We start from the raw sequence: 17,589 nt of genomic DNA, 5'->3' as shown, positions 1-17,589 counted from the left end.
TTAAATCAAGATGATATAAATCAAATGCAACATTCTCTACTCATGGTATTTATTTACATAAGTTTTAATGATTATAGAATATGTCAGATAAGCTATGGTGATTCCACCACACCAAATATGACTTTGTATACCTTGTGTCAAGGTATAACAAACATGTAAGACATTAGATCTAATAAGCAATAATCAAGTCAGTACCTTAGGAATAAATAAACCTTAACACAGACAACAATAGATAACCCGAAGGCATAAAAAGGAAAGGTTACACCAAACGTGTAAATATACAATAACAATCCCCCTTCAACAAGATATGGAGGGCACAAAGGAAGGTGGCATGCCACAAATATCCACTCTCAAATGCACTTCCTAAAACCAACTAGAAAACAATTTCTTTTACATTCCATAACCACAAGTCATTCTCTCGAACCTAATATAATAACCAAGTTTCTAAGACAATTCAATCAATGCTCAACAATATACAGCCAATGAATCTCAACACTCGACCAAAAAAAAACATGATCCAACTCAAACTCCTATAGTTGCATAACATTCTAATAAAGAGAAGATGATGAAATCATCCATGATAACCCACATCAAACTCCATGCAATCTCCAAAAACTAACTCCTCACCCAAGATTTAAAGATATTTGGCACAAACCATGAGAGCTCACCCAAGAACTACTAAAGTTTCACTCAAATCAAAATTATGGTTCATTTGAGAACCAAAAAACAAAAATGGCTGGATTGAAATTGATAAAGTTCTTCGCTGTTTTTTAGATTCAATTGTGTTTGTATTTTTTATTCATCAATCGAATCCAGAAAGAGCAGCGAAAAGCATAATAGATTGTAGAAAACTGATTACTTCAATTAACAAACAAATTTACCAAGTCAAGAAGGTATCAAGCTCTTGTGAGTTCTGGTTTGAAGATGGTGCCAAATATTTTAAACCCGGATGTCTTTAACTTATTTCACTTGTGTAATGTGTAGTGTAATAAGCCCTTAGACTTGTATCGCATGGTTGTGTGATGATAATTGGCAAGATTATTTGTGACTAAGTTTGACCATGCATAAGATGTTCACGGTTGGTAAACTTGTCAACAGGGGATCTAAATGAATTTACTGGGGGCATCTCACTTCCAACCACATATTGTGGAACTTTTGTTATGGATAGGAAGGTACATTCAGAAAATAGCCTCAGCAAAACATGCATTCATCTCATGCAAGTCGATAGACTTGTAGTCACAGAGCCGTCATATTAACGAATCAAAGTAAAATGAACAAGAAGGATTGCACTGGATATAAAACTCTTCATACAGAATATGGACTCACCTTTTCATATCGAAAATGTACTTTATCTACAAATTATCAATATTTTTTTTTATTTCATATTACTGATTGCCAATTGTTAATAGCATAATCATTATATTGTACTAAATAATTATGGAGGATTTGTTAGCATGATAGAACAATAGTGTGATGCAATTAGATTACAAAGTCACTGCGTTGTGATTTAAATATAGATTCATATAAATAATTGATATTCCTCAGTCATTAACCATCGATTGATTAATTGAAAGCTTCATTATGAAGGATTTGTATATACGAAGCTTTAGATAGGCTCAATAGAGTGCTCAATGGAGTGTCTTTACTGCCATTTCTATCCAACTTGTGCAAAATGTAAAAAGCTTTGATTAGATGGAAAAATTGGGATATTAAAGCCTTCATGACTTCCCCTTAAGATTGTTTTATGCATAATCCACATGTTGGCATCTCCCTATTTATATTTTTTTGAACATACAAATGCCAAACGTAATTAGGACGTAAACATAGCATACTGTAAACACAAATACTAAAAAGCCGAGCACAGTATGCATGAAGCAAGCTGAGTCTTTACCATGAATGATCAACTTCAAGGAACATAAATGAAGCTATACATCCGGAAACTCAGTATAACTCAGTATGATTAACAAGCATAAAAACAAGCAGCCAATAAAATACAGATAGCTTTCACAAAGCCCTTTCTTCGAGTAGACTTACAGGGTATTACATTTGTAGACTCCAAATTCTTTCAGTGCAGCAAATCCAGCTCAACATACACCTAGAACTGTTGGAATCTCTACGTGTCAGTCTGCAGAAAATACTCAGCTGTATAAAAGTCTCATCAATAACGTTGATGTGTATCCTGCTTCAATCTTTTTGATGTTTAATGAATCGAAGGAAATGCTTATATGTGTAGAAGTTTCTCATCAATAAGGTCGATGTCTATTCTGCTTTGAATTTTTTGTTGTTTTCATAACGAGTCCAGGGGATATCCAGGCTTTATTCTTTGCAGATATGTCACCTTCTGACCAGCAACACAAACGACCATCCTCTCCTCCTGTCCAGACAATATGTTGATTGTGAATGGGATCAACTCCCGCATTCAATGGTGACCAAACAGATCTCACAACACCTATATGACCACCATCAAGAACTGCATTAACTGAACCAATTACACCAGAGTTTGGTTGGGATTGGCCACTTCTTGTGTTGTAGCTGACTGGAAAATAACCTAGTGAACCATCATTTGTGCCTCCCTTGAGCCAAAGGCTATCTTGGGATAAGGAATAATGGCAATCAACAAAGTAATCTACCTGCAAGCATTAGTAGAAAACAACCCATATGTTCAGTAAGATTAATAGTAAACAAAAGCTCCTCAAACCCAAGGAACGCCAAATATTAGTTGAGAAACTATTTATAAAAAACATGAACTACAAATTGTGCTAAATTGCACCAGTTTCAAGCACTTCACTACATAAATGCTTCCCGATAATATAAAGCCTAAGGAAGTTCCAACCTAGTCATTCCACAAATGATTTCATTAGAAGAAAGTGAATAAGCCTTATATCTAATATGTATAAGGCTTGCAAACCATGAAAAATTACACTTCCTCGAAATATGCAAAGCAAGCTTTGGCAGGAAATGCAACATAGAAACAACTGACATACTAATATAGGAGGCATGATCTTCATATGGGTGATGATGGGATTATTTTTCAGTTTTTCCCTGAGATTCTGAGATAGGGGAATGGAAGATGAAAGAATGTGGTTTAGGGGATGGCAAAATTCTCCTAGATTTTGGAGATGGCAGTGGAAAAATGACAGTGTGACTACAGGGAACAATGAGGAGGTGGACAATAAAATAATATTAAAAAATTAAAAAATTAGAAATAAAAAATTAGAACTAGCAAAAAGCAAGTGAAAAGAAGAGATCCAAGTGTAATGCCTCTCCCGTTTTAAGTTTGGAGATGCCAATATCTCATTATGTTTCGAGCTTGATCATGGAGATATTGGGTTATGTATATGTTTTGCTCTTTGAGTGCCTATTCTATGATCAACTTCACTGTGTTTTGGGTATCTTTAATATTTATTATGTGTTTAGACTATTGATCATTGCTGTGATATCATTGTATTGTGTGCATGTGTTCTTCTGTACCTAATTCCTTGAGGTGGAATGATGTACTCTTGTGTATGCTATTCCATGTGCTGTTGGGTTGATAGGATCCAAAAGGGTATCTTTAGATTTTTGAGTTTTGCACTTTGAATTTTTGGTGTTCTTGAAGGTCCTTTAATGGTGATTTTCACTATTCCCTAGTTTTTAGGGATTTTTGAGTTATGATTTAAAAGTGGAATTTTATGATTTTGATGTGAAATTATTATGTGGAAGAATGGAAAATGATTATGAAATTTCGAATTGGGATTGATTCAGATCCGTTTTCATTTTGATTTGATCAATTGTGCATATTATGTGAATTTGGCTCAATTTGATGAAAGTGTGAATTAATTTGATTTTGGTTTCATTGAACCTAGGGTAGGTATTAGGGGCAATGATGGGAGTGGTGTCCAATTGGGGCCAGGGCACAAGTGCCTGCCATGGTAACTCACTGGGCATTTCCTTAATAAATAAAAACTAATGACACATTAATAAAATGAACAAAGATAAGTGGATGCCCCTAGCATGCCTTGAGCACTCCTATAGGCTAAGGATGTTTTGGGAAGACATGCCTGCTCGTGGAGCGTTGGGATTTATTTGGAGACATGCCTGCTCATGATGAACTAGGACTTGTAAATCAGGTTTCCTTGTTTGTATGAGAGGACTACTCAGTTCCGGATGAGCCATCCCTTCGAGCTACATGATGACACTTGCTGCTCTTTCTCTCTAACATCTAGCCCTATAGATTTGAGTAGCACCTAGAAGATGTTGTGCCTTCCTTCTTGGTGTTGTTTCATTGATGATCATATGATTGCCATGTGTTGACCCATGATGTTATATATCACCTTGTACTTGGATTATTTTTGGTATTCTTACCTTGATGCTTCACGTGTTGCATACTTGTATCAGTGTTTATATCATTCTCTTGGTTGTATTGTGTTGTAATTGAAATGTTTGGCATTTCTTTCATTTGGGGTTGTTTGCTCTTTGTTTATGTATGATGTGCTTTCTTGTGTTTGGTGTTTGTGTAAGCCTATACTTAGTGTGTATTATTGTCTGAGTGTTTGGGCCATGTGTATATCTTGATGAGCATAGTGGTGTGGACCTCCAGGTTCCACATGGTCGAGGGGCATTGCTAACCACCATTAGGGACCAAAGATCATGGCTTTGAGGATGGCATCGAGTTTGTCCTATCATTCTCCTTTCTAATGCTTTCAAGTTCTCAATTTAAGCAATGTAATTTATGGATATTTGAGTCCAAGCTATGTATTAATGTATATGTTCATGAGACGCTCCTCCTGGAGGATGAAGTAAGCAATTGATAATGTAATGGATTAGAATAGTGTTAACATGTGCCAGTGTTGGCATTGGACATGAATTTATATGCTCTCTTTCTCTATATTTTTAAGTTGTAACATGGATAAGTGTATAGAAAGTTTTCAATTGGGCTTAAAATAAACCAATTAGTGTCTTGTGTCATCTTGGAGGGCATTGTAGTCCCCTCTCAGCATTGTCAAGTGGTCTTGAGTAGATTCGAGTCAATTCGAGTCCAATTGGGGCTCTTGGGATGCATCTTCGATAGTCTTGTAAAGCATCCAAGTGTTATATGTCATGGTTCTTTGTGTTCTTTAGAGTGTTTGAGCCTTTAGTGGGAGTTTAGGGTGGTTTGGAGGCATTTAGAGTTCTCCCCATCATCTCCCTCTCACATTGGTGGTGCCCAGTGTCTAGGAGTGTCGTTTGAACATTGTCCCCGCACCTTTTTGGCATTTTCATGTTCATCAAGTGTCCTCGAGGTGATTTGTCTACTCCAATGTATTTGTGAGGCCTTACCCTAACTTCCATTCACTCACTAGTTAGGACACTAGTGCGGATCGGGGAATGACAGCATGGGACAATGTTACTAGGGACACTAGCACGCCTGGTGGACTATGACATGCAGAAGGACTAGGGCATGTCGTGCTAGTGTCCTCTAGGCGTGCATGTATCCTGGCTTGGCGCCCAACTCCTTTGTGTACTCCTTAGTCCTCAACACTTTCTCGGTAGGATTTACAGAGCCTTGAAGTATCAGTTTGAGGACATCAAAGTTGTCGTACGGTCGTGGAAAGTCAAGGGAACCTATAAGGTGATCCTTGTATGTTGCGAGTTTCAATGGTGTCAATTGCATCGATATGCGAGTTCAAGTCCGCCGGAAGCCGATTGTTGCACCTAGGACTGAGGAGAAATCCTAGTTTGCCAAGAGAAGTCTTGCAACTCCTTATGATGTCTTGTAAGAGTTGAAACCCTTGGTTGACCTTGCATAAGGAGTCTCGATTCACACTTTGACTCCTTGGCGAATAATGTTTGTGCCTCCAAAATGCCCAAAACTTCATCCAAATGTTCCAACTTTTGCTATAAATGAGGATATCATCAAAGAAAACCAAAACAAATTTCCTTAATTGTTTATTGAGCACTTGATTCATGTAATACTAGAAGGTAGCTAGAGCATTAATCAAGCCAAATGGCATGACCATAAACTCATATTGTCCAAAGTAACACTTAATAATTGTCTTGTGAATGCCATCTTAAAACTTGATTTAATGATATCCTAATCTGAGGTCTATCTTTGAGAAGTAGACTATTCAATGTAGCTCATCGATCTTAGAATTAGGTATTTGTTTTTTGTGGTCTTTTTGTTCGAGGCTTTGTAGTTTATGCACATTCGCATCTTTCCATCCTTCTTCAACAAGACTACAAATTAAAAGAGGGCCTTGAACTAGGTTTGATGTGACCCATGACCAAAATCTCCTTAATGGCTTTCTCTAGTTCTTCCTTATGCCTTATGGGATGGTGATAGGTACTGATGACTAGTTTGGTTCCTCCTTCCAACTCCATGACATGCTCAAACCTCTATCAGATTGCCATCTTAGAGGTATATCACTAAAAAATTTCTTGTAGCTATCCAAAAAAAGATTGGATATCGACAAGCTAAGACTTCTTGCTATTTGAAGAAGTGGTGTGAGTTATCAAACATGCCATAGTGGAAAGTTCTCTCCATTCTTCTAGCAGAAATGATTCTAGGTGCTCCATTTGCCATTCCTTAGAGCACTTCCATCTTCCAATTAACTTGGAGCTTAAGTTCCATAGTTTGAAAGTACTGAATGAATTTCCCAAGGGAATGTAACTATTAAACCCCCAATACTACATCAATATATCCTATGCCAACAACATAAAATCCATCCATCACTTTGTGATTTAGCAAGGGGAGGCTCAATTTGGAAATTTTCTTCGTGCAAGGCATGATGAATCCATTAGCAATCATCACATTAGATCCTTTGAAGACTTTTTTCACAAGAACTCTCTTGACCACCAAACAATCATCAATCAAACTGTGGGTTGCCATATTGTTACTTAACATTGTAACCCTCTACCCATGAAGAACTCCACAAACTCTAAAGGGGTTATATTCAAGCTAGTGTAGCAAAGGAACCTCTTGAAACTATTTACTCATCCTATCTTTCAAGTTCACGTCCATCTTCCACTTTTTCTAACCTAGGTTCCTCAGGTCTAGATTCTGCATTTGAAAGAACTTCAATGTAATGCAATTGGCCACGACCAAGATATCTATGTCTTGGTGTCGATGATTCCTTGCAAAGAAGCAATTTTTTTCCATCTCAACTCATTCTAGGCCTCTTCCTCTTTTCAAGAAGGATTATTCTTGAGCTAATTGATTCTCTTTCAAAAGGCTTCTTCAAGGGAAGGGTCTTTGTTTGAAATTCACTATTAGTAACTGAAGTTTCTAATGCCAAAGACCTCTTAATTGTCTTCCGCAATGATGGCGGATCGAAAGCATTGACAAACCCTTGAGGGTTTTAAATAGGCTTTCTATGAACAACATAGTTAGCCTCTTTTTAGAGACATCAATGAAAATCAATCACATACTTGTCCACAATAATCTATTTCTAAGATGAGCCAACTCTTTGGAATGGATTTTAAGGTCTTTTATGTCAAATCGCTCGATCAATCTTCTACTAAACTCATGATAGGTATTGATAAGACTATGACCTTGGATGACCAATCCATGGTACCACCACTCATGAACAATACCTTCAAGATGAAGAGTGGCAAACTTGATGGCTTCTTCCTCAAACATGGGTTTTAGTGATAGGTACATATCTAGCTTCTAAATCCACGCACGAGTTGTACATTTGTTTGACCCATCAAAAGTTGAAAAGGACAACTTCCCAATGAATGCTATAAATCTCTATTATGCTAATTTGTTTGGGTCTTGGTTCAAGTCTAGATCCATTCCTTGTCTTCTTCAAATTAATGAAATGTGTAAGGGACATTTCTACTTGAATCTCTACATGAAGATACCCATACTCAATATAAGAAGCAAAAATATATCTAGTAGCAGATTCCATACATCTACTTTTGGTACTTCTTCCCTACGTAGGAAAGTTGGTTGGAAAGGTCTAACACTGAATCAATAACAGTTCTATTGTTGTTGTTACTGTTATTATTCACCAAAGAACTCCTTTCAACATTTTGATTTTGTGTAGTCCTAAGAACATTCAAATTTTGCATGGTCTAAATCAACTGAGCCATCATATTTGTCAGCTGTTGTTGCCTTTGAATAAGATTATTAAATTGGGTGTCTTATTTCTTTTTGTCTATCGTGACTCTCTTATCTCTTCCCTCTATTATAAACTCTTCAATTTCTGGACCCTAGTGCCCACATTGAAGTTCGGATCAACTAGTCTTTGCTCTCTCTCTACCGGTATATGTATTCTCTATCACTCATGATATAATCTGCATCAACTGGAAGTCTCTCAACAAGCTAGCAAGATCACCAGCTCTAATACCACTATAATCTCCAAACATATTCACAATTTTACAATGAACAATGCATGAGCCTTAACACCCTCTGATCATCAAGATTCTGATGTGGACAAGGTGAGAGTATATGGTGAAAGGGGTTAGATTGATATCATAATAAAATGCTTGTTGGCAACAAGTCATGTAACTCAACAATGCAACTGTCACAAAAATCTAGAAGTAATGAAATAAATATTCCAGCGACAAGCCTTCCAAATTAATTACAAACAAATAACTGTGAATAACTGAAACTAGTTTTGGTGGCAAACCTTACAGAACAAATTACTAAAATCTCAATCTGACGGAGAACCATACAAATTAGTATTAGAAATATTAATGCTCGAAAGTAAGTTATTTTTCAATGTTGTGGCGGTATAGCTTTCCAAACCTACAAGCAAGAAATAACAATGGCTCTTATATAATTTCTAACTGTAAACCAGACAAAAATTTGTAATAAAAAATATTATTTTAATGATGAGTAATACTGAATATTAAAACGAAGATATCTCTAAAATAATTTCCAAAAATCTGAACGATATTACTGCATTTTACTAAGACATGTACGGCTATATATAAAAGAATACTGCAAGCTGAAATGATGCAAAACTGGCAGCTTATTATGGCTGTGATCTCCCTAGCAGTGAACAACAGCATCTTTTATCATTCAAAATATATCATTCATACCTCCAAGTTGAATCGCAGCCTCCCTAGAGGAAATAGCAAACTAGATAAAAGAATAGAAGGCAATGTCAAGGTTGCGATCACCTTAATAGCAAGTACGCAGCCTCATTATTTCAACTTCCATTTTAATCGCCTCTCCTCGTATTAATATGAGGTGCTACAAATTAAAAAATAGTCTTCAAATAAAGTATGGCCTCCAAATCAAGCAGCTATGAACTTAGGAAAGTTGTGGTTGCGTACAATGAATAGAATAATATGGTACAGCAGCCTCAGCCATAGTTTGAACGATATTTAATAAGTCAACAACGCCTGAAATGGTATGGCAAGCAATTACAAAGGAAACAATATTTGCATAGCATATGTTTATTAAAAACTCCCAAAACCTGGAAATAAACTAAAATTAAAATATCACGCCAATATTTAATCTCACCCCACACAAATCACTAAAAACTGATAATCTTAATACCAATCGGAAATATATTATGAAAAATCTACAAACAAAATAACTGAAACTAGAAGAACTGTACAACTATTCAGCACCAGAAATTTGTTTGGATGGAATTATTCAAATGAATAGAAAGGTTTTTATCCTTGATTCCAATTTTGGCCAAAGGGTTTTCATCCTAGAACAGAAAAGATGAACAATATTCAAAATCAACAAAAATGGATTTGATAATATGAAATTGATAACCCTCTCCACTCCTCAACTCCTCATATAAGTTCTTTAAAAAGAAATTAATATTATTTTCTTTTTTTTTCCTTTTCCCTCCAACTTTATGTTTAAAAGTTGTCTAAAAAATTCTTCTAACTAATAAAACTTTTGAACCCATTCATAACAAGGCTTTTTCTACCACTTTTAAATTAACTTTTTTAATAATAAAATATAAGTTATTTTTTAATGAATAAATCATAAAGTGACTATTTGGACAACTTTAATTAAATTATCGATCTATTTCCATTGTTACACAGGGACGTGTTGCCTGACTAGGGGGAACACATCACAAACATATGTGCAATATTTGATTAGGCCAGTTGCATCATTCCTTAATGCCAATCCCATCTTTCATTATTGTGGGTAAAGGATGCAGGAACATCCAAATACACTCGCAATCTTGCTCACCGAAAAACATGGTCATTCAATTTTGGCGTTTTTGCTCTGCTTTTTCAAGTTCTTTTTGTCCTTTTGCTTGGTTGAACTCGTTTTCATAAGTGGGGTGTACAGCCAGGCGAATGGCCCTTGCTTAATTACTGACTTTATCACTTCAAAGTGCTTGTTGGGGCCCACCTACCAAGCAGTGTCCTTAGAATTCAATTATAAACCATTTTGCTTCCATAGAAACAAAATGTAAAATAATTTTTCAGGATGATAATTCTGTGTAGAACTTAGGAAAACTGAGGCTTTTTAGCTTTCTATACATGATTACTATTCCTCGTCAAATCTGACTTTGATTGGCTCAGCATAGATGCTGACTATACTAGCTTTCTATTTATTTGATTTCATAGAAGAGTGTAATACTCTAGCTAATTTTTTTAAACCAAAATATTGCAATTTTCACAACTTAGGCATTTCATCAAACAATTTGCTTACTGCTGTTTTGGGCTTTTGTTTCAACTTGTTTGAAGGGATGTGGTAAATAGTTATCATAACAATAATTTCCCGATCTTCATAATTATAGCAAATTCAATTTAACAAAAAATATTAAATAAAAATAATCAACAGCTAATTCTTTTACAAATTCTCCATATGGTTGTTGTAAAATGATTTGCACAAAAAATTGCATATAGCAGTAACAATATTAAATAATGTTCAATATTCATAAACAAGAGCTGACCTCAGCTGCTGATTTATTAGTTATTACCAATCACCATCAGCAATGTTTGACTCTTCCTTAAAGTTGTACAGCCTCCCAAGGATGGTATGGTTCCTGCATAACATGGTATATCAGCCTAATTTGAATCTTCAACTCCCTTGCGGAATGTACGGCAAACCTGAGGAAGGCTGTGCTAAGGTGAAGGAAGGCTTTGGAAGGCTTAAAACATTTAAATCGCCCTCGTTTGAAGTAGTGCCACGTTTGACTAGACTTTGAATCCTTTCCAAACTACCACGTCAGCTTGTGGTCTCCAAAATTTAGTACGGCACTCCCTCATACAACTACGCTAAATTCACATAATGTTGCGATCTCCTTTTTTGTAGAGTTGTGCTGGCTTAAACAAGTCTAAATAGGTTGAGGCAAAATATATTAAGGCGTTTAAACCATAGTTTGAAAACTCGGCTAGGACTTGTCAAGATTTGTGGGGCACGCGAGTCCGTTGGCTCACCGAGCGGCAATATTGTACATGAAAATAAAACTAGTTAATTAAGTTGTAATTGTCTTGGTTAGTTGGCAACCGAGGGGTGGCAGTTGCGGTGCGACGGTTGGCGCTCACACCCCCTCAGTATCTTTATATACTTTCGAATGTAACTTGTGACACGCGATTATGAATGGAATAACATCTCTTATATTTTATCTGATGTCTATGGTATTATTATTCTGCATTATGTGTCTTATCTATATGCTTTAAGCTATTCACCCAAGAGGGTAAACATTTGGCGCCGTTGCCTAGACATAATCGAGAACGGAGGGAACAGATGGTGCACGGACACGATGGGCCTACCCGTTGGTGAGATAAACCCAGAGGTTGACGCCGCGCAAACAGAGCTCTACAACGGGGAAGACATTGCGACGAGGGAATTTTCAATCCTGCTCCAGGTAGCCATCGAGACCTACGTCTGAAGAGAAGCCACGGAGGCTGAAATCCCAACAAGTGCCATGTGGACAGCACTGGAAGTTAGCCCGACAGTAAATCGGTTGATGAACCACCTCCCCCAGTTGCTTGCATAGGCATCACTGGCACAACGAACTCGCCTGGAGGAGATTGCCTGAGAAGAGCGACGCCAACAAATCCTCCAACAGTACGAAGAAAACAGTCGTCGGGAAGCGTAGCGAGATGGCACGAGGCCAAGCAGGAATTATACCCTGAATCCCATAGAGATAAAGGAACATTCTATATTCAAATAAAGGTGTCATAATATTCACACAAGTTGTATCTGATGAAATGAATAAATAAAGGAGTGTTTTGGTTTTATGTGTTGTTATTTATGGAAATGTACGGGAATTAATGCCCAACCTATTCAACAAAGATAGAAATAAGAAAGCAGAAACAAACGAGTGGGAGGCCGCACAGAGGGCCTTGATTCTGGAGCAACAAGTCGAACGTAGACGGAGGCTGAGGCAACTTGCCGAAGGGTTGCCCCAAGGGAACCAAGGAGGTGTCACAGAGGGTGCAGAAGCCGAGGGAAATTTCTATGCGTCGCAAGAACACCGTAGGGTGAGAAGCCATGAATAGTTTCTAGAGGAAACAAGGTTACGAAGGAATCTAGTCGAAGAAACCCAGGATCAGTTCAGAAACTTATCCCTTAAGCCACGAAGTGAGGATCACCAAAGGGAGCCAGTAGTGGGCGCGGGTGAGAACGAAGGGGAGGACAACCGTACGGTTGTAGGTGCGACACATGACAGACAAAACACCGTACCCCCAGTCACTCACGCGAGACATACCGGCGCCGGAGGGAGCAATGCAGGGGCACGAACACCGCCACAGCCACCTCCGGGGAGACGACCCCCATCGATGGCGAGTAAACAAAAACTGCCGAAGTTCAACGGCGACGGGAAGGAAGATCCCGTCCGCCATTGCAGCACTTGCGAAACCATATGGTCAACGAACGGTGTTACCAACCAAGACGAATGGTTAACACAATTTCCAACAACCTTAAAGGGAGTGGTCATAGACTGGTACTTAGATATGGATAAGGCCAAAGTCGGCACATGGCCCGACCTGAAGAAGGAGTTCGGGATAGAGTTTCACCTCCTTAGAGATGACAACGAAATAGTAGCCGAAATCTATGGTACAAAGCAGAACAAGAACGAGACTATCTGAGCCTATAGTCGGTAGCTCAAGGAACTATTGGGGAAAATGGAGAGTCAACCAACAGATGGGTTGAAAAAGAGATGGTTCGTGGAGGGACTGAAACACTCCCTCTGGAAGAAGATGAAAATTGTTCCACCAACCTCGTACGAAGACGCGTATAATAGAGCGATGGATCTCGAGAGCGAGACCAAGACATCCAAGAAAAAAAAGAAGGATAGCTCGTCCGAGGATGATGACTCTTCTGAGGAAAGCAGCATCGATGGCGAGGCGGGCAAAAAGGTGCAAGCGCTCCAAAAAGACATGGAGCGAATGAGGAAAGAATTTAAAACAATGAGAAGCACGGGTCGGACAGAAGGCGACGTATGGTGCACGAAGTGCAAAGAAGGAGGACATACGAAGGGTACTTGCCCAAAGAAGGCCTTTTGTGAGATTTGCCAAGTGATGGGACACTCCATTAAGGAGTGCCCATACAACATGAAGACCCGAAGCACGCAAATGAACCAAGTGTTGTTCACTAAGCAGGCCACAACATCCACGCTAGCGAGTACGGCCCAACAAACCACGACATCATCCGGAGGTTACCAGAACAACAGACGCAGCAGCGGAAGGAACAATAACAATAACAGAAGCCGCATCCAGTATGATGCCAAGGGCCAGCCAATGATCTAGTGTAGGGCCTGCAATCAGTGGGGGCACTTCGCCCGTGATTGCACGAAGGAAGCCACCCCTCAGCACCTTTGTCGATGGTGTGGGCCAGGGGACCATGAGGACACAAATTGCCCTAAGCCAGGGGTTAACCTCCTCAACATTGAGAAGACTGGTGAGAAGGAAGTACTGGCGATCACCCGCGCTCACACGAAAAAGGCCACGTATCCCGACCCCCGTACGGAGAAGGAGAGATTATGGGAGGCAAAAGCCAATATCGAACGTGAGATGACGGCCGAACGACGGAACAACGAGGGGGTGAGTACATCATCCCGTACGGAAGCTAAAAATAACATCATTGGGCAAGTACTGCAGATGGAAGTACCTATAAAGGTAAAGGACCTTTTGGAAACAATGCCACAGTTGAGAACCGCCATTTTTAGTTCCATGCAAACCACTGCGCAGGCACCTTTGCGTGCCACACAGGCGGAAGCTCTGGTCAACCCCTCGGCTGACCAAATGTTGCTGGCCTTAAATAGTGGTCGACATCCTGCTGTAGTAGAGATTGGGATTCTCGGGGCTATCCTCAAAGACACCATCATGGATGGAGGTTCGGGGGTGAATGTATTGCCAAAGGATACATGGAAGAAGCTCGGGAAGCCAACACTATGGCCACCCACGTTCAACTTGGTAGGTGCAGACCAGCACGGCATCAAGCCACTCGGCACCCTAATGGCCCAGCCGGTCACCATCGGCACGCAACCCTTCATACTAGATTTTGTTGTAATCCCACTCAAGAAGAAGGGGTACAACGCCATCTTAGGCAGAGGGTGGCTGGTCACAGCAAAGGTGAACCACGATCGGAAAAAGAACACCCTTTCTATGTAAAAAGGGGGGCGGAAGTATAACATTGATCTGAGGACCCAGGTTGTCGGTGAGGAACTGGCGTCATCTGACTCGGATTCAGAGGATTCAAACAGATGGGAGTGGGACTCCTATGAAGGTAAAGACGAGAGGGAACCAAACGAGGAAGGAGTGCTGGAACTTGGCGGATGTTCAGAAGATGACACTTCCTCCTTGAATGGACTCTTCCACTGGCAAATGGAAGACTATGAAGTGTTTCACCCGGCTTGTCACATGCTACAGATTGAGGACGAGTCAAGCGAGAAGGAGGAGTTTCCGCCAAAATACACGGAGTACAAGGAGGGAGACACCAAAATAAATGATGTCTCGGCATACGAATTTTCAAAAGATAGGCCAATGCGGTACGAAGACCCCACTGTGAAGGAAACAAACCTGGGGGACACTGCCAATCCCTGAAATATCTGGGTAGGCGACGATTGGAGCCCAGTCCTGAAGGCTGCAGCATTCAAAATCTTCCTGGAATACAAGGACGTATTTGCGTGGTCCTACAAGGATCTGAAGGGGGTTCCTCCAAAAATGTGTGTCCACCAGATACCATTGGTCCCAGGAGCTCAACCGGTACGGAAGAGGCCATACCGAATGAACAAAAACTATGTTGCCAACGTGAACGAGGAGATCGAACGGACGCTGGAGGCCGGCATCATATTTCGAGTGGAGACAAGTGAGTGGGTCTCGCCGATTGTGATTTCACTAAAGGAGGAGGCCAACAAGATTCGCATCTGCGTAGATTTTCAGTGCCTCAACGCCGTCACCATCAAGGACCCATTTCCCATACCCTTCACAGATAGTATCCTGGAGGAGGTGGTTGGCCATGAAATGTACTCATTTCTCAACGGCTTCTCAGGGTACAACCAGATTTTGATAGCTGAGGAGGACAAGCTGAAGACCACCTTTGTGGTGGAAGATGGAGTCTATGCGTACAATCGGATGCCTTTCGGCTTGTGCAATGCTCCCGCAACCTTCCAGCAGATAGTCCTTCACATCTTTGATATGATGTCGGTGGGAAATTTTAAAGCCTTTTTGGATGACTGGTCGATTTTCAGTAGCGAAGACACTCACTTGGTGGCGCTGAGAGAGTGCATGGAGCGGTGTCAAAGGGCCAGGCTCACCTTAAATCCACGGAAATGTCGGTTTATGGTACCATAGGGGAAGTTGCTAGGCCATATCGTTTGCAAAGCTGAAAACTGACCCAGATAAGGTACGAGTAATTGTGGAAATGGAGGCGCCCATTGATGTGACAGGAATCAAGTCCTTCTTGGGACACATTGGATACTACCGGAAGTTCATCAAGAACTTTGCCCAACTTTCATTTCCACTCGACAAACTAACTCAAAAGGGCGAACCATACATATGGGAATTGGCACAAAGGGAAGCATTCCAGGAACTCAAGACGAGACTGGTGGCGGCACCCATTCTGGCCTATCCAAATTGGGACCGAGAATTCCACGTACACGTGGATGCCTCGAACTATGCCATTGGTGCTACGCTAGCGCAGGAAGGGGCACACGGGTTGGATCACCCCATCTATTTTGCAAGTAGGTTGATGTCGAAAGCTGAGAGGAACTACAGTACCACCAAGAGGGAGGCCCTCGGGATGGTCTATGTCGTACAAAAATTTCGACACTACCTGCTAGCGACACCCTTCACGTTCTATGTGGACCATCAGGCCTTGATGTACCTAGTAAACAAACCCATCATCCAAGGCAAGATAAGCAGATGGCTACTACTACTTCAAGAGTTTACGTTCACAATAATTGTACGGCTAGGCAAAAGCCATGTCATTGCTGACCAATTATCCCGGATCAGGTTTGGAGAACCACCAGAAGGGGTAAATGATGACTTCCCAGACGCCCACCTATTCAAGATCGCAGTACTACCACCATGGTATACTGCCATCAGGGAATATCTCTCCACCTCCGTATTCCCCCAAGGCATGTCGTCGGGAGAGCAAAGAAAGCTTGTGTTGAGAAGCTACACATTCCAGCTGATTAATGGTTTATTGTATAAAATGGGGCCCCACGAGGTGTTACGTCGTTGTGTGATGGAGGAAGAGGTGCCAAGCGTCTTGAGGGAAGCACATGAGGGGCCCGCAGGAGGCCATATGGGACTGGACACGATGGCAAGGAAGGTGTTGCTAGCAGGCCTCTGGTGGCCCACATTGTATAATGATGCGAGGGAATGGGTAGTAGGTTGTGATACCTGCCAAAGAGAGGGGAGGTCGCTGAAAAGGGATTTCATGCCCCTCAACCCTTCGCATGCTCAAGAATTATTCGAACACTGGGGGCTGGATTTTATCGGCCCACTCAAGGTGAGCCGCGCTAGGAGATGTCGCTACATAGTGGTAGCCACTGAATATTTAACGAAGTGGGTTGATGCGCGGGCCCTACTAGATAACTCGGTCGTAAGTACAGCAAGATTCATCTACGAGCAAATTATTACACGATATGGGATCCCTATGCAGTTGACAAGCAATAGGGGTGGACATTTTGTGAATCACGTTATTAAACTCCTTACTACGGAATTCAAGATTTTCCATTCATTGTCTAGCCCCTATTACCCGCGAGCCAATGGGCAGGCCGAGGCTACCAACAAGATTATTGTGAGCGTGATATACAAGTCGTGCGGTGTCGAGGGAGAAGACTGGGAAGAAAAGTTACCTTCGGTCTTGTGGGCCTACCGTACAACCTACAAGGTGACCACAGGGCAGACTCCGTTCCAACTCATGTACGGGCAGGAAGCTGTGGTGCCAGCGAAATTCATGGTGCCAAGCCTTCACATTGCAGTAGAGAACAAACTCGGGGATATGGAGAGCCTGAGGGAGAGACTATATGCCTTAAGCAAGTTGGACGAAAAAAGAATGGAGGCACAATGGGCCACAGAGGCAGCCCAGTAAAGACGGAAGGTCTGACACGACAAGCATCTTCGTCGAATGAAGTTTACTCCTGGGCAGTTAGTGTTGAAATTCAATGGGAGGAACGAAATCAAACCAAGAAAATTTGAAGTGCGATGGCTAGGGCCCTTCAAGGTACGCGAGGTCAATGCCAACGGGGC

General features: G+C 40.7%; 1 protein-coding gene across 2 annotated transcripts in view; it reads right to left on the bottom strand.

The window, feature by feature from the left end:
• Window positions 1–1,666: 1,666 nt before the first annotated feature.
• LOC131048564 (WD repeat-containing protein GTS1) overlaps window positions 1,667–17,589 on the bottom strand; it is a 143,278-nt gene continuing 127,355 nt past the window's right edge. Inside the window, exons 8-9 of one of the 2 annotated variants that reach the window (XR_009106464.2) lie at window positions 9,088–9,312; window positions 2,503–2,630 (exon numbers count right to left, since the gene is read on the bottom strand). Coding sequence is in view for 1 of the 2 variants with exons in the window: in XM_057982561.2 (XP_057838544.2) it covers window positions 2,244–2,630 (387 nt within the window). In the remaining variant the exon portion in view is untranslated. Of the gene's footprint in view, window positions 2,631–9,087; window positions 9,313–17,589 lie in introns of both variants that reach the window. The other variant, XM_057982561.2, reaches the window with a different exon arrangement.

Source organism: Cryptomeria japonica, chromosome 3 (assembly GCF_030272615.1).
Source record: "Cryptomeria japonica chromosome 3, Sugi_1.0, whole genome shotgun sequence".
In the NCBI taxonomy this organism is placed as follows: domain Eukaryota; kingdom Viridiplantae; phylum Streptophyta; class Pinopsida; order Cupressales; family Cupressaceae; genus Cryptomeria; species Cryptomeria japonica.
Note: the sequence above shows the minus strand (reverse complement) of the source record. Positions and strands in the feature narration are given on the sequence as shown.